The sequence below is a fragment of the Rhineura floridana genome, chromosome 8 (genome assembly GCF_030035675.1).
Source record: "Rhineura floridana isolate rRhiFlo1 chromosome 8, rRhiFlo1.hap2, whole genome shotgun sequence".
Taxonomy (NCBI): domain Eukaryota; kingdom Metazoa; phylum Chordata; class Lepidosauria; order Squamata; family Rhineuridae; genus Rhineura; species Rhineura floridana.
In genome coordinates, this window is record NC_084487.1 from 70959716 (window position 1) to 70982826 (window position 23111).

The following is a 23111-nucleotide window of genomic DNA, read 5'->3' on the forward strand; positions in this document are numbered from 1 at the left end:
GGGTCATACCTTAGTAGTCAAGTACTTGCTTTCCAGGCAGAAGATCCCAGGTTCAATCCCTGGCACCTTCAGGTAAGCCTGGGAAAAAGCCCTATCTGAAACCCTGGAAAGCTGCTGTTAGTCAGAGGAGACAATACCGAGACAGATGGACTGTTGTAAATCAACTTCCTATGTTCCTAGCTTGCAGGCTGCCACAGTAGCAAAACAAAATCATCTAGGGACATTATATACAGTTTCAAAGGACAAAGTTCTATAGAATCAACTAGATATTTTTATCCCCTCCCCACACACACTTAATACTGTCAGCTCTCCATTAACCAATTCTATTGTGTTACTGACTGGCTTGTAGCAAGGTCTCACTTATGACTCATGTATACTGTAAAACAACTGGCAGTTGCAGTTATTGTGATGTTGTTATCTGAACTGCACCATCCTCCAAAATGAACTACAAGATAAAATAACTATTTCTTTCCCTTGTGTACTGTAATTATTCAACTCCCATGTTGGGGGAGAGAGAACACAGAGAAAATAAGCAGCTAAAATTGTAAAGTAGAAAACACTCCTACTTTGCAGGATGTAGTCGATAGTGTGCTGTTTTCTACACTCGACAGCATGGAAGAATATTGGTTCCTAATATGGAGAAATGGATTATACAAATTGTGAAGAGAAACTATTTCACTTTAGGAAGCTCATCATTTAACAGGCCTTTGAAAAAATTCTAAAAGGGAAAAATAATGTCTGCTGTGACACTGTATTCAATGGGGCTTATTCTCTGGTGTGTTTAGAATCCAGCCTTTCAAAAGCTCTACTTCACATGAAAAAGCAAAATAGATACAAGAGATTATTTTTAAACACAAGCTATTACAAGTACTGATAGTTGGCCCAAATGTCATTTGATTTGATTTTTAAAGGGTACCTGTTCGTGAATCAATAGAACTCTTATGCTGACAGAATGATGGGAAAATGGGTATTTGTTGTTTTTATAATTAGATCATTATGTAGAAATATCTTCTATTAGACCATGACTTAGGAATGTCTTCTTCTTGTGTCTCCACAGATTTTGCCTTCTGTTTCTTTGTTGATTTGATATTTTTAAATGACATCAAGCATTAATATCTGTGTAATTAATTACTTTCTGCATAACACCTACTGCATATTTTTGCTCAGTAAATTTAATGCAGAAAGGTGATTTATGGATTCTGTCCAAGAACATATGAAACTCCTGTCATAAACTGTATAAACTTATAGTCAGAGAGCTAAATTTGTTGCTAGCTGATCAACAGTGAATAAACCTTTCTCAACATATTGTGAAAGAAACCTGTCTCTGAATGTGTTTGTATCCTCTACTTAAAATAGGGGAAGCATTTAATTTTTATGATCATTTGCAACTAAAAAAAAAAGAGTTGGTATCCAAATAGTAACTGAGAGACACTTGACATAACTGACCTGCACCATGGAGAGGTGACACTTAATCACGTTGCTTGTGTTTATCTTTTACTTTCTTCTTTCCATCCTATCTTGCTGTTGTAACACTGATTGTCATAGATAGTCTTTGTGCTTTTGCATAATGCCCATTTTTGATGTATCAGAAATTCACATACAAAATGTGGACACCTTAAGTAAGCATGCTGGAATACAAAGAGGAACCGTACAACCATGCACAGATATTCTGAGCCCCCCCCCCCAAAAAACCCTCCCCTGACATTTACATGCACCACTTAATATCACATTTAGCCATGGTACGGGGTGGGGCTTGGTTTTGTAAGCATCTCTTTGTCATTGTTCTTTTTTCCCCTTTCCTTTTACAATTTTGAGGAGATTGGTGCAAAAATATAATATATCTATATTTATATATACTTCCAATTTTAACTGGTCTTCAATGTGTTTCCAGTCACATGTTCTTGGAATTTCACATCGTGCTTCTTCTCCTCCTGCACAATTTGGTGCTACGTTTTTTGCCAGAAACACAAATTAGCGTGCCAGTGATTTTCCCAGCCACTGAAATAATTCTTCTTTATAAAGTATTTGCCATCGGACATTAGCTTCCACTGTTTCCACAGCTCTGGAGAAAGAGGCAGCAGATCCCTCCTCGTAGGTCTTTATAAAGTTTTTTAGCTGGAAATGCAATTTCACATGTTAATTTGGAGTTGAATTGACATGAATATTTTCTTCCAACACATATGAACAAGAAGTACATTATGGACAAAGCTCTACATTCAGTAAGTTCTTGAAATACTTTACAGGGAGATTTATTACAAGATGCAATAAGGCAACAGACTGCATCAATTAGATGTGATGCAATTGCTTCAAATTGTGCTGGAAGATACTGACGTGCCAATGCCTGATTATATTAACATCACTTCCTCTGTCTCTCCTGTAGCCCAGCTGCTTTATGTTGCAGACAGCTGGGCTCTTATCAAGTTTTACTCCTACATAGGAAACTAAATAGGGAAAATTGGAAACACTCCTTTCTCTTAAATTAAACTCTAGTGCATCCATTCTGCAAACACACCATTATAAAGTGTTGATGAAGCACAGATAGGCAATATTACAGGACAAAGTGTATGTAGCCTTGCTACTTTTAGGTATCTAAGACATAAAAAGAACAAGAATACAAAATAACTGCAAGCAGTGAGCTGCATAATATTTACCTCATTCAGTTCACTCTCTGTGTTAAGAAATTCTGTGACTCCACTGATAAGTTTTGAATTCATAAATAATGCTTCTCCATATCTTCAACAGCAGGTCAAAAATACAAATATGGAATAGATTGAACAACAATGCCTTGATTATCCAGATCTTAAAATATTTCTATTACAGATAAATATTATTAAAACAGTTACATTTATTTCCTGGAGTTTCTGATCCATATATGCAATCTAATCCATAAAAACAGAGAACAGCCAGGTTGGCTGGGTGTTTAGTCATATCGTTAAGATTAAAAACTAAAATTTACTAAAGCATTTTCAATTTTCTTGTCACTAATCTGATTTAATGATTTTTATTGTGTATATGAATCCATTGAATTTGAATTCATCATATCAGAATACTTACTAAACTCTGTTCAAAGTAATATGGCCCACTGAACCAATATGAAATAAAGAATATAATTTCCTGTGGTCTATGACATGGAAAGCAATTGCTCATATTGGGTCAAGAATCTGTTTACTAATGACCGGACTAAAAACAGCAACTTGGTAGGCCAACTGATATTCAGACTACAGGCTATCTGGCTGGTTTGTTACCTCTTTGTATACAACATGCTGGCATTCTCACAGCACAGCTAGGCATGACTCTAAAGCTGAGGGACCTCCTTAAGAACATAAGAACATAAGAAGAGCCTGCTGGATCAGGCCAGTGGCCCATCTAGTCCAGCATCCTGTTCTCACAGTGGCCAACCAGGTGCCTGGGGGAAGCCCGCAAGCAGGACCCGAGTGCAAGAACACTCTCCCCTCCTGAGGCTTCCGGCAACTGGTTTTCAGAAGCATGCTGCCTCTGACTAGGGTGGCAGAGCACAGCCATCACGGCTAGTAGCCATTGATAGCCCTGTCCTCCATGAATTTGTCTAATCTTCTTTTAAAGCCGTCCAAGCTGGTGGCCATTACTGCATCTTGTGGGAGCAAATTCCATAGTTTAACTATGCGCTGAGTAAAGAAGTACTTCCTTTTGTCTGTCCTGAATCTTCCAACATTCAGCTTCTTTGAATGTCCACGAGTTCTAGTATTATGAGAGAGGGAGAAGAACTTTTCTCTATCCACTTTCTCAATGCCATGCATAATTTTATACACTTCTATCATGTCTCCTCTGACCCGCCTTTTCTCTAAACTAAAAAGCCCCAAATGCTGCAACCTTTCCTCGTAAGGGAGTCGCTCCATCCCCTTGATCATTCTGGTTGCCCTCTTCTGAACCTTTTCCAACTCTATAATATCCTTTTTGAGATGAGGCGACCAGAACTGTACACAGTATTCCAAATGCAGCCGCACCATAGATTTATACAATGGCATTATGATATCGGCTGTTTTATTTTCAATACCTTTCCTAATTATCGCTAGCATGGAATTTGCCTTTTTCACAGCTGCCGCACACTGGGTCGACATTTTCATCGTGCTGTCCACTACAACCCCGAGGTCTCTCTCCTGGTCGGTCACCGCCAGTTCAGACCCCATGAGCGTATATGTGAAATTCAGATTTTTTGCTCCAATATGCATAATTTTACACTTGTTTATATTGAATTGCATTTGCCATTTTTCTGCCCATTCACTCAGTTTGGAGAGGTCTTTTTGGAGCTCTTCGCAATCCCTTTTTGTTTTAACAACCCTGAACAATTTAGTGTCGTCAGCAAACTTGGCCACTTCACTGCTCACTCCTAATTCTAGGTCATTAATGAACAAGTTGAAAAGTACAGGTCCCAATACTGATCCTTGAGGGACTCCACTTTCTACAGCCCTCCATTGGGAGAACTGTCCGTTTATTCCTACTCTCTGCTTTCTGCTTCTTAACCAATTTCTTATCCACAAGAGGACCTCTCCTCTTATTCCATGACTGCTAAGCTTCCTCAGAAGCCTTTGGTGAGGTACCTTGTCAAACGCTTTTTGAAAGTCTAAGTACACTATGTCCACTGGATCACCTCTATCTATATGCTTGTTGACACTCTCAAAGAATTCTAATAGGTTACTGAGACAGGACTTTCCCTTGCAGAAGCCATGCTGGCTCTGCTTCAGCAAGGCTTGTTCTTCTATGTGCTTAGTTAATCTAGCTTTAATTATACTTTCTACCAGTTTTCCAGGGACAGAAGTTAAGCTAACTGGCCTGTAATTTCCGGGATCCCCTCTGGATCCCTTTTTGAAGATTGGCGTTACATTTGCCACTTTCCAGTCCTCAGGCACGGAGGAGGACCCAAGGGACAAGTTACATATTTTAGTTAGCAGATCAGCAATTTCACATTTGAGTTCTTTGAGAACTCTCGGGTGGATGCCATCCGGGCCCGGTGATTTGTCAGTTTTTATATTGTCCATTAAGCTTAGAACTTCCTCTCTCGTTACCACTATTTGTCTCAGTTCCTCAGAATCCCTTCCTGCAAATGTTAGTTCAGGTTCAGGGATCTGCCCTATATCTTCCACTGTGAAGACAGATGCAAAGAATTCATTTAGCTTCTCTGCAATCTCCTTATCGTTCTTTAGTACACCTTTGACTCCCTTATCATCCAAGGGTCCAATTGTCTCCCTAGATGGTCTCCTGCTTTGAATGTATTTATAGAATTTTTTGTTGTTGGTTTTTATGTTCTTAGCAATGTGCTCCTCAAATTCTTTTTTAGCATCCCTTATTGTCTTCTTGCATTTCTTTTGCCAGAGTTTGTGTTCTTTTTTATTTTCTTCATTCGGACAAGACTTCCATTTTTTGAAGGAAGACTTTTTGCCTCTAAGAGCTTCCTTGACTTTGCTCGTTAACCATGCTGGCATCTTCTTGGCCCTGGCGGTACCTTTTCTGGTCTGCGGTATGCACTCCAGTTAAGCTTCTAATATAGTGTTTTTAAACAACTTCCAAGCATTTTCGAGTGATGTGACCCTCTGGACTTTGTTTTTCAGCTTTCTTTTTACCAATCCCCTCATTTTTGTGAAGTTTCCTCTTTTGAAGTCAAATGTGACCGTGTTGGATTTTCTTGGCAATTGGCCAGTTACATGTATGTTTAATTTAATAGCACTGTGGTCACTGCTCCCAATCGGTTCAACAACACTTACATCTCGCACCAGGTCCCGGTCCCCACTGAGGATTAAGTCCAGGGTTGCCATCCCTCTGGTCGGTTCCATGACCAACTGGTCTAGGGAATAGTCATTTAGAATATCTAGAAACTTTGCTTCTTTGTCATGACTGGAACACATATGCAGCCAGTCTATGTCCGGGTAGTTGAAGTCACCCATTACTACCACATTTCCTAGTTTGGATGCTTCCTCAATTTCATATCTCATCTCCAGGTCTCCCTGAGCATTTTGATCAGGGGGACGATAGATCGTTCCCAGTATTAAGTCCCTCCTGGGGCATGGTATCACCACCCACAACGATTCTGTGGAGGAGTCTGCCTCTTTTGGGGTTTCGAGCTTGCTGGATTCAATGCCTTCTTTCACGTATAGAGCGACTCCGCCACCAATACGTCCTTCCCTGTCCTTCCGATATAGTTTATATCCAGGGATAACCGTATCCCACTGGTTTTCTCCATTCCACCAGGTCTCCGTTATGCTCACTATATCAATGCTCTCCTCTAAGACCAAGCATTCCAGTTCTCCCATCTTGGTTCGCAGGCTCCTAGCATTAGCGTACAGGCACTTGTAAGCAGTGTCTCTCTTCAAGTGTCTTTGGCACTTGTGGTTAGGCCTGTGGTAATTTTGCTCTTCTGAATTTATATCCTGTGCCCCTGCTCTCACAATGCCTACTTCTAGGCCTACCCCTTTTAAAATTTTATCATTTCTTTGGTTTTTATCCCAGGGGGGAGGTTTATTCCGAACTGGACCTTTCTCAGCTCCTGTCGGGTTTCCCCCCTCAGTCAGTTTAAAAGCTGCTCTGCCACCTTTTTAATTTTAAGTGCCAGCAGTCTGGTTCCATTCTGGTTCAAGTGGAGCCCGTTCCTTTTGTACAGGCCCGGCTTGTCCCAAAAAGTTCCCCAGTGCCTAACAAATCCAAACCCTTCCACCCGACACCATCGTCTCATCCACGCATTGAGACTGCGAAGCTGGTCCTGTCTGGCTGGTCCTGCGCATGGAACCGGTAGCATTTCAGAGAAAGCCACCTTGGAGGTCCTGGCTTTCAGCATCCTACCTAGCAACCTAAATTTTGCTTCCAGGACCTCACGGCTGCATTTCCCTATGTCGTTGGTGCCAACGTGCACCACGACCACTGACTCCTTCCCAGCACTGTCTACCAAACTATCTAAACGACGGGCGATATCTGCAACCTTTGCACCTTCCTTGACTTAGTAGCATTTATATGACTATTCAGGTACAAACTATTCTTACCATAAACTAACACTTACTGGATCTAACTGTCTATATGGTCTCTCTTCAAATAAAGACATAACTGTTGTAAGTTTGTTTGTTGAAATTACATGGCAATGAAACAGCCATGACTCTTTATTCTAAATAGAACACACAAGACTAATCTCCATTCTTAAGTGAATAATGCCATATTTTTCCCTGTGCAATATTGTTGTTGTTTAACGCTGCTTTTGTTATATCATAAGTATTCTGGGCATGATCCTTCTCTTGTGGAGTAGTAGTAGGATTCCTTTCCCCAAGAGCATAAAAAGCCTTGTCCCCCTTCCTCTGGCATGGACACAGGCAGCAAGCCTGGCTATCATTGAGAATGTGTGGCCTGAACACACCTCCCAAATCTCCATCCAATCTGCCCCCCTCCACTTACTCATGGAACCCTGCCTGACCCTTGCTCCAGAGAGAAGCTGCAGTTAATCTTGCAGCCTCTTGCATCAGCTGCTGGCTGGGTCAGGAGGTATAAAAGCCCAGCTGCCCTTGGGCGGCGGGTCTGCCACTGGTGGGGTTACCACTGAAGGGGCAACACCAAAGGGAGTTCCCCCTTGGGGAGCCCATTAGGGAGTCCCAAAGGTACTACCCCCTTCTATTACTTTTTTGTTTTTGTTTTTTAATTTGTTTTCTGTTAAACCAATGTAGAGGAGATTGATGGTGGGGAGGGTGTGCTGTGCATGTGTAGTTCCTGCACAGGGTGAGAGCCTGTGCAGTGAACTGAATGATAGGAGAACGTTGTCAGATGCCTTCAGAGTGAGAGTCTGTAACTGGCAGAAGGCTGGCCCTCCCTGGGCGTGAAACAGGAGCGGGATGTGTGAAAAAGTTTGAATGGGTATGACTGTTCCCAATCCTCGCAGAGGCCTACTGGGATAATTGGCTCTGGCAGGTTTTGTTGGTGGGCTCATGTTGGGTCCATATCAGGTGTTTAGGAGGAGTCTTAGTATGGAGGAACATGGGTGATGCCACTCCAATTTCAGTGATCACGGGTAGAAGGAAATATAGCCATGGGGATGTGGTGAATTACCATAGTAGACAAGGGCAAGACTATCTGTGCCTTGTTCTTTCCTGCCACTCCTCTCATGGATAGGTTCCTCACTGCTTATCTGCTATGCCCACTGGCCTGTGTGTGTTGTTGTTTAATGCCAGATCGGTACACAATAAGCCCACTCTCATCCATGATTTGATTGTGGGTGAAGATGCCAATTTGGTGTGCATTACCGAGACCTGGGTGGGTGAGCTGGAGGAGTTGATCTGACCCAGCTTTGCCAACCTGGATACTCAGTGAATGACACCAGGACAGGCTGCAAGGGCGGGGGGGAGGAGTTGCTGTGGCCTACAGAACTTCAATCACCAGGAAACCACTCTGTCTTGGAGCTGGCTGTGAGTGCCTGCACCTGGTGTCGGGCTGAGGAGATAGTAAACTAGGGTTGCTGCTGGTGTACCGTCCACCCTGCTGCCCGGCAGCTTCTCTGACTGAGCTGGTGGAGGCTGTTTCGGCTGTGGTGTTGGAGGAGCCCAGAACTATAGTGCTGGGTGATTTTAATGTCCATGCTGAGGCTGCCTCTAGTGTTCCGGTTCAGGACTTCATGGCCTCCATGGTCTCAGGTTGTCACTGGCCCAACACATAGGGCAGGGCACACCCTCGACTTGGTTTTTGCTCCAGATGGAGGAAGGGGTGGTCTGGAGATGGGGGGGAGGATGTCACCCTATTGTCATGGTCAGATCAGTTCCTGGTGAAGTTTAGACTTAAGGCTCTGATCCTTCCCTGCAGGGGTGGTGGACAAATTAAGATGGTCCGCCCCTGGAGCCTAATGGAATCCACTGGATTCCTGAATGCCCTGGGGGAGTTCCCAATAGATAGAGGTGACCCTGTTGAAGCCTTGTCATGCTGTGAAACAGCGAGGTGCATCGGTCTCTTGACATGGTTGCCTCCGAGAGCCCTCTCTGACATTGTGGAGCCCAGTTTGCACCTTGGTACACCAGTGAGCTAAGGGCAATGAAACAGGCTGGACGACGGCTAGAGTGCAAGTGGCAAAAGACGTGATGTGAGGCTGATTGGGCATGAGTAAAACATCATAACCATGCCTACTGTGTGGCGGTGAGGGCAGCGAAGAAGGCCCACTTTTCTGCCTCCATCACATCCTCAAGTAGCAGTCCAGTGGAGCTTTTCCGTATTGTCAGGGGTTCTGTTGACATCAACGCCAGAAAATGGAGTTTTAGACCCTTCGGAGGCCCACTGTGAATTGTTTGCAAGGCACTTTGAGGGTAAAGTTGCTCGCCTCCATAGCAGTCTTGATGCCGCCTCCACATCTACTGTAGTCCCCAATGAGGTGTCCAGTGCAACGTCTGCTGCAACTTCTTGGGAACGGTTTCAGTTGATGTGGCCTGATGACATAGACAAGGTGCTCACAATGATGCGGCCAGCAACATGTCCTCTCAACCCTTGCCCTTCTTGGCTTATTAAAACTTGCTGAGGGGGTCAGACCGAGTGGATCCAGGGTGTGGTCAACACATCATTGCGGGAGGGAGTGGTTCCAGCCACCTTGAAAGAGATGGTGATCCGACCACTCCTGAAAAAGCCCACCCTGGACCCATTGGTTTGTGACAAGTACCGACTGGTTGCAAATAGGGAAGCTGATTAAGAAACTTGTGGCGCAGCAATTGCAAATACTCTTGGATGAAACAGATTATCTTGACCCATCCCAGTCTGGGTTCAGGCCTGGTTATGGGACTGAATTGGCCTTACTCGTCCTGATGGATGACCTTCATCAGGAGAAGGACAGGCGGAGTGCGACCGTGTTATTTGTACTTGATCTCTCAGTGGCTTTTGATACCACTGACCATACTGTACAGTGGTTCCGATCTTATCTCCAAGGTCGCTCTCAGAGAATAGCATTGGGTGACTGTTTTTCAGCCTCCTGGTAGTTGTGCTGTGGGGTGCTGCAGGGTACCATCTTGTCCCCCATGAAGTTTAACATCTCTATGAAGCCCTTGGGAGCAGTCATCAGGAGCTTTGGGGTGAGGTGTCAGCACTATGCTGACAATACCCAGCTGTATCTCTCCGTAACATCTGAATCAGGAGAGGCCGTGCAAGCCCTGGACCGCTGCCTGGACTCGGTGGTGGGCTGGATGAGGGCCAATAAACTGAGTCTGAATCCTAGCTAGATGGAGACACTGTGGGTTGGTGGTTCCCGAATTCGGATAATTGGTCAGTTGCCTGCTTTGGATGGGTCGTACTCCCTTTGAAAGAGCAGGTTTGTAGTCTGGGGGTGCTCCTGGATCCATTTTTGTTGCTAGAGGCCCAGGTGACCTCTGTGGTTAGGATTGTCTTTTACCAGCTTCAACTGATAAGACAGCTGCGGCCATTTCTGGACCGGGATAGCCCGACCACTGTTGTCCAAGCACTGGTAACCTCCAGTCTGGATTACTATACTATGTGAGGCTGCCCTTGAGGTTGGTCCAGAAGTTGCAGCTGGTGCAAAATGTGGCGGTCAGACTGCTCACTGGGGCAGGGGATCGCCAACATGTCACCCCACTGCTGAAAGAATTGCACTGGCTGCCCATTTGCTACTGGGCCAAGTTCAAGGTTCTAGTTTTGGTGTACAAAGCACTATACAGCTTGGGACCAGGACACCTGAAAGACCGTCTTACTCCTTATATACTCAGTCAATCACTGTGATCTGCAGATGAGGGTCTTCTGCAGATACCATCTTATCAGCAGGTTCTTTCTGCACAATATAGTGTGGCAGCACCTACCCTGTGGAATTCCCTCTCCTTAAATATTAGGCAGGCGCCATCTCTGGTATCTTTTTGGCGCCTTTTGAAGATTTTCCTCTTTCAACAAGCCTTTTAAGTTGAGACCTATCCCAGTCTGCGTCTGTGTTGGAATTGCTTTTTAATATATTTTTTTAAAAACCTTTTTTTCCCTAAACAATATGTTTTTAACCCCTTTTAAATATGTTTTTAAAGCTTTATTAAAAATGTTTTTAAAGTTGTTTTGTTTTAATGTATTTCAAGGTCCATTTTTATGATGTTTTAAAGTGTTTTTAGTGCTTTTGTTTGCCGTCCTGGGCTCCTGCTGGGAGGGCAGGCAGGATATAAATCAAATAATAAATAAATAAATAAACAAACACAAACTGGGAGGCCTCCAATTCATCACAATATTTGGTACGCTGAATGCCTGTGCAGATGTACCAAGGGGAGGATGAAGGGTGAAGCAGGATTCTGTTATATCCTATGGAAGGGTCACTATGGATATCTTTTTGCATGAGTGTGCTACAAAGGATCATGGTCTTTGTTATTTGGTTTGTCATTTCTGTTTCACATTGCCTGTTGCCTTGAGCATTCTAGTTCTACATTTAAAGTCAATGTTATCTTGTTCTTTTCCCCATATATTCTATACATTGCCTAAATGTTAAGAACTATTTTCCAGTTTGTCCTTATCAAAATAAAATATTTTGACTTGTAATCTGTTTACTATCTGGTTATTAGAATTTCATAGAATCATAGGATATTGGGATAGAAAAGAGCTCCAAAATCAATCAATTCCAGGTCCCCCAGATATAAGGTAACATAGAATAGTTGTTGCAAAATATTGGATAGTAATAGCTGCCTCAGCAAAGAAGGAATACATATTAGTCTTGGATATTACTACAGTAGTGAAGTTGACAGCTCATAACTTTTAAAAGTAAAATAAAGCCTGATGATATCAACAACAATAGCTCAATTTAGATGACTCTCCAAAACCATGTCTTGGAGAATTATGAACAAGTTGCTGTGAGCCTTGGGCTTGCACACTGTGTCTTCCCTTCTTTCTCCTTCTTAATAATAATAGTATGTCTATATGCATATGTAGTAAGTGGTTTGGACTTACTACATTAGCATATGTGTGTACTATTATTAAGATACAATAAATGCAAATATTTAGTTTTGTAACATTGAAGAAGCAAATGATTTTAAGAAATATGCAGCTCTTTATAAATACACCCAGCTATCTCACTTTTTAAATGTACACATAAGTATATACGATGTACAGATCAGTATAGATTTACTTAAATATATTTGGCATGTTAAGGTGGAGATAGAATATAGTATAAAATGAATTCTACAATATTTTATGATGAGTCAAAATATTCATTTTTACCTTGCATTCAATATTTTCCATTTTTCTCTAAAAAACTTCCAAGCAAGATCTCTTCCATGTGGATTTCTAGCTACATGGATTATGACATCAATTGCATCCTGATCCAGGACAACTTCTGAATTGAGAGACAGGTTAAGAAGCCTTGAATAAAGGGAAAAGGAAGGAAAACGTGTTTAGTTGTTACCAGCATAAATGTTTCAGTATCATACTATTTCACATCTTGGGACTCCCAATAAATAGAAATTACTACATAGTAACTGAAATTCATTGCAGAAGTTTCCTGTACTTTACTTTTGTAAAGTAGGGAACATAAGCAAGACTTTGAGACAGAAAAACTGTTACACTCTGACTTACGGCAGATATATGATAAAACCTGAAACTCAACTGCTTAATTTTAGATTTCATCTTAAACGTTACTCTGAGATTGTGCTTACCCAAAATGTGAGATTTGCAATCATTTTCAAGTGAACCTGTAATATATGATTTGGAAGAAATGATATCCACATAACACAAGCATTTCTTGAAAATGTGCAAAAGGGAGATATTATTTTTTATTATTAAGGCAGAGCTGTAAATATGTGATGAGCATTCCTAGATTCACTGGTAGATCTGAAATAATACTTTGTATTGCTCTGTTTTTCTTCTATGCTATATGTTATATTCTTGGAACGTATTAAATAATAATTTAAATTTTAAAAACCACTAAACACAGAGAAATTTCTGGAGCTCACAATTTCAGAGGGAGAGAGGGGGAGGAAAAACAAAAAAAGTTTCCATTTGTGCAAGAATGTGCCAAGTGATACTATGAATGATACAACAATAAGCCTGAAAAAACTAGAAATATCAACCAAATTAGCACACCTGTTTAACAAATTTCTGTCATCGCTACAAGTTAAAGCTTCTAACAATATTTTCTTCTCTGATACTGCTGTAGTGGAGTGGAATTTCATCCAGATGAACTCCCATACATCTTCATCCATCAGTGAAACTCCTGTGCAGTAGACGATGTCTCTTACATTAAGAGGTATTCTTTAAGAAACAAAATATCACAGTAATATTATGTTAATCAGCTGTTCAAACTGACAAACTATCTTGGTCATGTTATTGGAGGTGATAGAAGTGGACTTGGCAGGGTAAAATTATGTTACATAGGAGTTTTGTGATTGGATGTTCCCATGTTTTAAAATTTCTTAAAAATCAGCCACAGGCAGGGACTCAATTTGTACCACAGCTGTAGCACTAGAAAGGAGGCAATATAACTCTTGACCCCATGTTGATTCCCTGACTGAAATTCCCTCCCCTAGTTATAAGCTGCAGAAAAAAACTTATGGGCACAATTTTTGTACTGATAGGTTTCCCCCTCTGTGGCTAATACCAACTTTTTTTGGGGGGGGAGGATTTGGATAGGAGCTATGGGAAGGTATTAGTTAATCCTACACCCTGCCACAGGTGCAATTCAGATTGCTCTAAAGTGGGAAGTTCCAATCATAGAACCATGTAACACCTAATTTGAACCACAACAGGTTCAAAAGTGATGGAGGGCTAGTTATCAAGGTATGTACATTTTTTCCTGCTTTTCCTGCAAAAGCAGAGAAGCAGCTGTCAGCTCTGACACTGCCAGTAAGTCAAACAGAAAAAGAAGAGGTGGCTGTGGGTCACCCCTTCGCTTGTGTTGGAAGCTATTTTTTGTGGTGCAACTGTTTTATTATTCACCAAGCTCCACAGTATCACTTATATATCATCCTCCTCCACGGAACTGAGTGATCTGCATGGATCTCTGGCTGCCATAATTTTACTTCCAAGTTTTAAACAATCTAATAGTTTGATCTGTATACATTATCTACACATTTATATATTTATTACATTTATATCCTGCCCTTCCTCCCAGTAGGAGCCCAGGGCAGCAAACAAAACACTAAAAACACTCTAAAACATCTTAAAACCAGACTTTAAAATATATTACAACAAAACATATTTAAAAACATCTTTTTAAAAAAACCTTTTAAAAAGCTTTAAAAGTAATAATGTATAGGAATGGGAGAGAAATTCTATTCAGCTCACATTTAAAGTTAAATTCAGTTTCTGAAACAATATGAGAACTGAACCACAGCCATTCTTCAAAGTTTCCACTTAACTGAATTTTGCAATGCAGTTCCCCAACTGATGTTTACAAAAATGCATATATTAGAGGGAAATGTGCATATTAGTGAAAGTAACATTAAAAAAGGAATTATATTAGGAGAAATTGCTTGCAAAAATATGTAATTAGTCAAAACTGCATACAAAAATGTGCCTCTTAGGAGAAATCTGCACCAAAATACTGAAGAATTTTCATTGTGTTTTTTTGGAGTTTAAATTTGTTATAGAAATTTGGAGAACCGAATTTAAGAATTTAGGATTGGAAAAATGGGAAGCTGAAAGAACCAGAACTGGCAGATCCTTCTATTCCTAATGTATGAAAACACTGAACAGCATTATTTCCCTAATATGAAATATTATATATTTTACTCTCTAAAATAGGTTTTATTTTGAGAATGCAGAGATTTGTATTATCTACAACATTTTGTAAGAGTGCTACAATATATATCTTATATTGTAATTGCTAGGTAAAATGGAGAACAGACCTAGACGACACTCTTTTTCATAAGTATATTAGAGATGAAGAACAACCAGGTCTACAACTCAGCCTTCTGAAAATGGCCCATAGTTAAGCTTTACTGTCAAGTGGCAGAAGGTACCCGTTATTTACAGTTTTATTTAAAATTAATAAAAAAATTAGGTGGCTTTTAATAAGCTTTCCCTGTGAGTAGGGCTGTAAGCCAATAGAGCCTCCAAGGAAACAAGAAGGCATCTGGAAAAAAGCAGGCGATTCTTTTCAAGCTGATTGTCTCATTAGCTTTAAGTACCCTAAATTGCATACTGGCCACTTCATGTTTGGATATAATCAGCAAAACACGAGCAGGACAGTGTGTCATCTGAAAAGATGTATCACTTCCTATAATAAGGTGCTTATCTCTTGCCTTCAGAATTCTACTTCTATGAAAATTTAGTCTATCATGCTCAGTATCCAGCACCACATCTTTTGTTTAGTGTGACTATAACAATCTGAGCAGCAACAAAGTAAGTACAATATCCAAGTCATCTGCAGCATGACCGAGGAAGGAATCTTGAATACAAATGGCACTAATCACGTCAGCAACCTACATCCTTGTCATGTTTTAGTTCATGAATCATGTTCATGAATCAATAAGAGTGCAATTTGATATCCACTTACCTTGGAGTAAATCCCACCGAATTCAGTGGCAATTACTTTTGAGTAGACATGTATAAGATTGCACTACACATCTTAAAAATCTACTTCAGCTATACTTCAAAATGAATGAATGTAGTTTTAAAGATATGTATAAGGAATGTAGTTTTAAGGATATATATAGAGTTACACTTCAAAACGCATTGTATAATTTTGTTGAATTTTTAGGAAATAATTATTAAAGAAAGAATGCATGTGGATAAAACAAAACAAAGCATATACCTAATATTTATTTTATTATTTATTTATTCATTGAATTTATATCTAGCCCTTCCTCTCGGAAGGAGCCCAGGGCAGCCAACAAAAACACAACAAGCATTTTAAACCATCTTAAAAACAACAGACTTTAAAATATATGAAAACAAACATCTTTAAAAACTTATTAAAACAAAACATAATTAAAATATATTAAAGGAACACAACTTATAAAAAACTTTTAAAACATCTTTAAAAGGAATTGAAGAACAGAGGCAAGGTGGAATAAGATCTCTATTTAAAAGGCTTGTTGAAAGAGGAAGGTCTTCAATAGGTGCTGAAAAGATAACAGATGGTGCCTTAAGGGCAGGGGATTCAAAGGTGTTGGTGGCACAACACTAAAGGTCCACTTGCTATGTTATGGGATCGACTGGATATATAAGGGGTAAGATGATCTTTCAGATATCCTGGTCCCAAGCTGCATGGGTTTTGCACACCAAAGCCAGAACCTTGAACCTGGCCCAGTAGCTAATGGACAGCCAGTACAATTCTTTAAGCAGCAGAGAAACATGTTGACAATATCCTGCCCCAGTGAGCAGTTGCACTGCTGCATTTTGCAATAGCTGAAGCTTCCAGAACAACTTCAAGGGCAGTCCCACATAGAGTGCATTTCAGTAATCTAGCCTGGGATTACCACTGCATGGACAACAGTGGTCAGACTATCCCAGTCCAGAAACAGTAAAAGGCACTCTAGCCCTTGAGGTCACCTGGGCCTCTAGTGACAGAGACGGATCCAGTGAGCACCCCCAGACTACAAACCTGCTATTTCAGAGGGAGTATGATCCCATCCAAAGCAGGCAATTAATCAATTATCCAAACTTGGGAACCACCAACCCACAGTTCCTCAATCTTGCTAGGATTCAGACTCAATTTACTGGCCCTCATCCAGCCCACCACCAAGTCCAGGTATTGGTCCAGGGCTTGCCTGGCCTCTCCCAATTCAGATGTTACAGAGCTGGGTATCATCACCGTACTGCTGACACCTTGCCCCAAAGCTCCTGATGACCACTCCCAAGGGCTTCATATAGAAGTTAAACAGCATTGGGGACAAAATGTTACCCTGTGGCACCATACAACTGCCAGGGAGATGAGAGACAATCACCCAATGCTATTCTCTGAAAATGACCCTGGAGATAGGATTGGAACCATTGTAAAACAGCAGCGCACGATAATTTGGTGAAGTCTATGTGATGCTTCCATGAGAGATTATCGCTGAAACACAGGCCCAGGTATTTAAAGGTATGCATCTGCTCAAGTTGTTGCCCGTTAAGGATCCAGATGGATTTTAACTTCTTTTGCTTCCCACAGATCATTATTTTGGTTTTGGAGTGGTTAACAAGTAGACGCTGCTTGTTACAAAATTCCCCCAACCGGGTCAGCATCCTTTTTAAACCAATTTTGTTTAGGGAAAGTAAAGGTGATGTATCATGACATGTATTCCTTTGAACTTTGGCTCTGTAATGACTTAGAATTTAACTCAGTCCTTTAACCATTGTAACTTGTTTTAATTAAGATGTGCCTTCAGAGTTTTATACTGTGATGTTAAATGGATATCCAACCATTTCTTATGTGCAGATATATAATTTCTATTTTTCTGTTTTCTGTTTCTGCAATGATGGCTAAGGCACCTAGAATGCATTTTATTAGTTGTAGTGTGCAAGATATGAATAAATAGCATATATTATAAAGACTGTTCTGGTGTCTGAAGTCTGGCTCCCAAATAGAAAATTTCTGGTACCTCCCAAGACTCAAGAATTCTTGACTGGGATCTCTTCTATTCTCTGCCTACACTAGATGACTGCTGTTGACAAACTGTGAGCTTTGTTGACCTAACGTTCGACATACAAGGACTCTGTGTAGATATGGGGGAAAGGAAAAAGCAAGAACCCTTGACCCTATGCATACACTGGCAAGGGGGTAGTCTTTCCAGTAACAGAATCATGTCCCTCCTTTCTTCCAGTTAATATGGGTCTTGTTTAGATGTGTAGACAGAAGATATCTTCAAAGTTTACATCTGGTGGTTTAACAGTTCCATGGTGAATATGTTTTTAAAATTCTGATAGTCCAACTTCAATTTTTATGCAGAAGCAGAGAACGTTCACTTGCTACATTAACTGAAGGGAATTGGAAATGGTAGTTTACAGTGCACTTCTAACCAAGTCTACGTAGAAGTAAGTCCTACTGAATTCAATAGGTTTTATTCCTGGGTAAATGGAATTAGGACTGCATCCTTAGTGTTATTTAAGGATATTCTGTCAAAGATATTCCTTCGTTAGATTAAATCTCTTTGGGGCTATCTAATCTGCACTCATTTTTTAAAAAAACCCAAAGCTATGATCAATACTTCAGAGAGTGCGCAAGCATTCACTTTTGAAAGCATTTTAAATGACTTTTATTTGAATACTTTCATGATTTATTTAACTTTATTTATCGTGCATAGGAGACATAGCAAGGATAAAATATGTGGCTAACATAGCTGCTGATTAAAAATTAAACACTTTGGGAAAATGTTAAAAATTAAACAGAAAAAAATCATTAAAATCATGCTGTGTCTTTGCAGAGAAATCTATTTTTCCAGTGATTAATAATAAAGCTTTACAAAGAGTTAAGAATAATCTTTTAAGTTATAATTAATTAGTACATGCTTGTTCTTGTTTAAACTAAGTTCTAACAAATGGAAATACATTTATAAAATAGGCCCTTAATTATTTATCTTCTAGGCAAATGGTGTTCTAATTTCTTAAAATGTAATTGGATGCAGTTTAGGCAGTTCTTTGATTTACTGAAATGTTTCAAACCATTTAGGGAAACATTTAAGAAAGGAAATTAATCAGATGTCCTGTTTTAATTCTAAGAATTTAGCCAAAGCTTATTTTGCTCAGTGTCTCTAATTACAGAATTGTTTTATATAACACTCTCATTCAAAACTCTGAATGAATGTAATAATTCCTATTTTAAATGTTTTAATGGTTATGCTGCTGTTTGGGTGCACTATAATTCCCAACAAACCATACTTAGAACAGAGGTGGACACTTCTCATCAGTCCAGGGTACCATCCACAGAAGATGCTCGCCTAGTCTCTTTAAAAAATCAGGAAAAGAGATTTCACTACTTACCTGGTTCCAGTTGTTCCATTATTCAATCAACCTAAATCTTTTCTGCTACAATCTGAATTCATTGGGTTGACTTGTGTTCAACATAGCATTAAACAGATCATTGCATCAGTGCAAAGATTTGTCGTTGCACAATGGAATGATCTCCCCCTCACCTGCCTCTTGTGTTCCCTAAATCTGCTCTGGGGATTCCTCCAACCCTCCAGAGCAGATTTTAGGATAGTGTAGGGTGCATGCAAGGGGAGGGGATGAGAGGGAGAAATCCTGTCGCACTAGCACCAGCCCTTGCACAACTTTGTAGTTTGAACACCACCCAAGTTTCTTTTATTTTTCCTTGGTGTCTCTATTAAAAAGTAATTATTCTTTTTTCCCCAGGCAATAATCATCTATCACTTTCTCTTGCATGCTCATTTTCTGTGCAAAACATAGATCATTTATGGTTTTTTAAAATTTCTCCTTCCCTTACTGAAAGACTTGGATAACAATAGTGCTTTGGTCAGATATTCAGATCTCAAGTGGTGACAAGGCAAGCTACAAAATCCAGTGGGTGCTTCAGTTTTTCTCTAGCCTCAGCTAAGGTCATGAAAAAAATGAAATGAACTGCCTTCAAGTCAATTCTGACTTATGGCGACCCTATGAATAGGGTTTTCGTGGTAAGCAGTATTCCGAGGTGGTTTACCACTGCCTTCCTCTGAGGCTGAGAGGCAGTGACTGGCCTAAGGTCACCCAGTGAGCTACATGGCTGTGTGGGGATTCAAACCCTGGTCTCCCAGGTCGTAGTCCAACACTCTAAACACTGCGCCATACTAGCTCTCTAGCTAAGGTCATAATCTATAGTAATAACAGGAAACTTCTTTCACAGAACAAAGGATCTTGTAGTAACTTAATAACTAATATGTTTATTATGGCATAATCTTTCATGAACTAGTGGCTTCCTATTTCTTACCCACTCACCCAAATACTATGGATCTGCTAGAATTCTGCCCAATTTGGATTTGGTACCAAATTTTCCATTAATTTGCTTATTTGCTATCATTGAGGATTGGATTTTTATACAGTGATTTCCACTGTTAGTTTCAGAAATTATTTTGTTTTACAAAAATCTGTGTCTAAAATATTTACATTAATATCAATATTTTATTGATATTTCCTTCAATTTCAATTTCCTTTTAATTATATGTATTTCCTTTCAATATATTTATATTTCCTTAAAATATTGATATTAATACCAGTATTTTTCCGAAGGGGAAAAAAAAGATCAGTAAAAGTAGCAGCTTATGGACAAAGAATGAACTCAATTAGAAACCAGCTTGATAGGTCGATGGAATGCTTCTGAACCGGCACCAGCCAATGGATCCCATCCTTACCACATACATATGCAGATAGGTTGTTAGTGTTAGCAGGCTGTATGGTTGTTTCTTCTGCAATTAGCAACATTAAAATGGACATCCAACAGAGCTATATTTTCCAGCTATGCCTTTCCCTACGACCAAGATCCCCTTAGTATGTTTACTCACAACTGTCATTCAACAGAGATCCTTTCCAATATTATTTTAAAGCTTCCTACTTGCAGATTCAGCCTGGTTTTTTCTGCTTCTTGAGTATTCTTGAGAGATTAATGGTGAATAATCTTTTAGATGAATAGCTTAATTCAGAGCTTGGAAAAGTTACTTTTTTGAACTACAACTCCCATCAGCCCCAGCCAGCAAGGCCACTGGATTGGCCTGATGGGAGTCGTAGTTCAAAAAAGTAACTTTTCCAAGCTCTGGCTTAATTGCCCTTTGTTGTTTCTATTCTCATGAAGCAAAGAAAAAGAGCCAACATTTTGCCATCATCATAAAATGAAGTCTACTGCAAAATTGATGAATTAGATTTGTACCCTGAAATAGATTGCTTTTTTCATCATCTTAATTTTGACATAATCAAAAATATAAAATGCCTTGTTACCAAGCTCAGTTGAACTGAAACTCTGTAGGTGCCCCAAGACTATGGAAGAAAGTTGGATTTGTGCTGAGAGCATCATTGTGTTCACCTGAGAAAGACCCTCAGCATAAATCAGTGCTAGTGGAAACTGTATGCACATGCCAGCCACAAGCAAGAGGTCTTACCTCCCCCAATAATATCTACCATTCAGCCAGTAATGTCACATTGTGAAAAAATAGTTACGAACTGGTAAGCACACCATGTTAATTAAATTTCCCGAGGACTCCAAAGTTTGCCCCTTTTCAGCAAAAGCAAGAGAACCTTGCTAAAAATAGACTGAATAGATGGCACCATCCTGATGGCTAGGCTCTAGCCTTGTGGTATGTAACTTAATTAACTCGACTCAAAATGTCACAGGAACCTGCCACTTGTCTTTTGTTATGTTGTAACAGAACTCAGGTCACAGCCTAGACCTTTGTAAAAAAAAAAAAAAGGCCTTTTCAAATTCTGGGCAAGGTTATATGGTACATTTTCCCTATAACTGAGTGAACAAAGCATCCCTAAATTTGGGACACCACCAGGTGGGTTACTCCACACCTCTTTTTCAGAAGCTCTACTTATGTGATAGTGTGTGGGAGATGGTTTGCTTTTTCCCACTTAAGCTTTAGCTAGATCTCTTTTACAGTGGCTCCGTTCCTATCTCTCAGACACACGTCAACGGGTGGCATTGGGGGATGAGGTATCAGACCCTTGGCCTCTCAATTGTGGAGTGCCACAAGGTTCTATCCTCTCCCCCATGCTATTCAACATCTACGTAAAGCTGCTGGGGGCCATCATCAGGAGATTTGGGCTGCAGTGTCACCAATATGCGGATGACACTCAGCTCTATCTCTCTTTTAAGTCCTCACCAGAGTTGGCTGTGGAGACCATGTCCAAGTGCCTGGAGTCCGTAAGTGGATGGATGGGAAGGAATAGACTGAAGCTGAACCCCGACAAGACCGAGGTGTTGCTCGTGGGAGACAAGGGAAGGTTGGGAGATATAGACCTGGTGTTCAGTGGGGTAAGATTACCCCTGAAAGACCAGGTCCGCAGCCTCGGGGTCATTCTTGACTCCCAGCTGTCCATGGAGGCTCAGGTTTCAGCAGTGAGCCAGGCAGCTTGGTATCAATTACACCTGATACGAAGGCTGCAACCCTGCCTTCCTGTCTATTTGCTCCCACGGGTGATACATGCCCTGGTTTCCTCCCGCTTAGACTACTGTAATGCGCTCTACGTGGGGTTACCCTTGAAAACGGTCTGGAAACTACAGCTGGTACAGAATGCGGCGGCACGTTTGAGCAAGAACAGCCGTCGCCGTGATCATATTACCCCGGTGTTAATAGACCTACACTGGCTACCAGTTGTTTACCGGGCCCAATTCAAGGTGTTGGTGTTGACCTTTAAAGCCCTATACGGTTTCAGCCCAGTTTATCTGAAGGAACGCCTCCAGCATCACCAAGCGTGCCGCCTGACAAGATCAGCTACACAAGACCTTCTCTCAGTCCCACCAGTTAAACTAGCTAGACTGGTGCGGACCAGAGAGAGGGCATTTTCGATCATGGCTCCCACCCTCTGGAACTCCCTTCCTTTTGATCTTCGCCATGCCCCCTCCCTGACAAGTTTCCGCCGGACATTGAAGACCTGGCTGTTCAGGCAGGCCTATGGGATTTCTGGGGTGGGTTAGTCTTTTAATTGCTGTTATTAATTGGGGTTTAGATTAATTATTGATTACGGTCCTTCTTGGTTTTATATGTATTTTATGGTATTATGTACTTCGCCTAGAGTGGCCGTTCACTCGGCCAGATAGGCGACTCAAAAATAAAATTTATTATTATTATTCCTTTGCCTCTAATCCTCATGTTCCCTTGTATCTGTACCTTTCTATGGAAAGGCACATGTCAGTGTCTTTAAAAGATTTCTCCCCTATTTTAAACCCATTTAGGTGGGTTCACAAGAAATCCAAGGACTGTCGATTGTGGACAGGGGGATTTGTCCTAGAGTTGGACAACCAAGCAGCCCAGCAGGGCTCACCATTTTGACAGGCAGAAGAATTACCTTAACCAGCTACTTCCCTTTTGCCAGAGCATTTAAACTTAATTCTGACAATGTTCCTACCTGCCACAGTGGCAACTCCAGAAGCTCATGTTCTGCACTGCCATTCTATCCCTTACTGAGATAATTACCATGTCTCACTCCATTCCTGTCTCCATGATCTTGCCTGCCTCTGGCTCTTGTGAGATGAGTCAACTCTTTCTTCCTATCTTCTTTTATTTCTTTGTAGTGAAGCTGTGTCTAAG

The 23111-nt window shown here is 40.7% G+C and overlaps 1 protein-coding gene across 3 annotated transcripts in view; it reads right to left on the reverse strand.

Annotated features, from left to right (window-relative positions):
• Positions 1 to 1481: 1481 nt before the first annotated feature.
• TRHDE (thyrotropin releasing hormone degrading enzyme) overlaps positions 1482 to 23111 on the reverse strand; it is a 393299-nt gene continuing 371669 nt past the window's right edge. For all 3 annotated transcript variants that reach the window (XM_061639727.1, XM_061639726.1, XM_061639725.1), the window contains 4 exons: positions 13036 to 13203; positions 12175 to 12315; positions 2652 to 2733; positions 1482 to 2115 (listed from right to left, as the gene is read on the reverse strand). In XM_061639727.1, the coding sequence (XP_061495711.1) occupies positions 1972 to 2115; positions 2652 to 2733; positions 12175 to 12315; positions 13036 to 13203 (535 nt within the window). In that variant the 3' untranslated portion in view covers positions 1482 to 1971. The remainder of the gene's footprint in view (positions 2116 to 2651; positions 2734 to 12174; positions 12316 to 13035; positions 13204 to 23111) is intronic.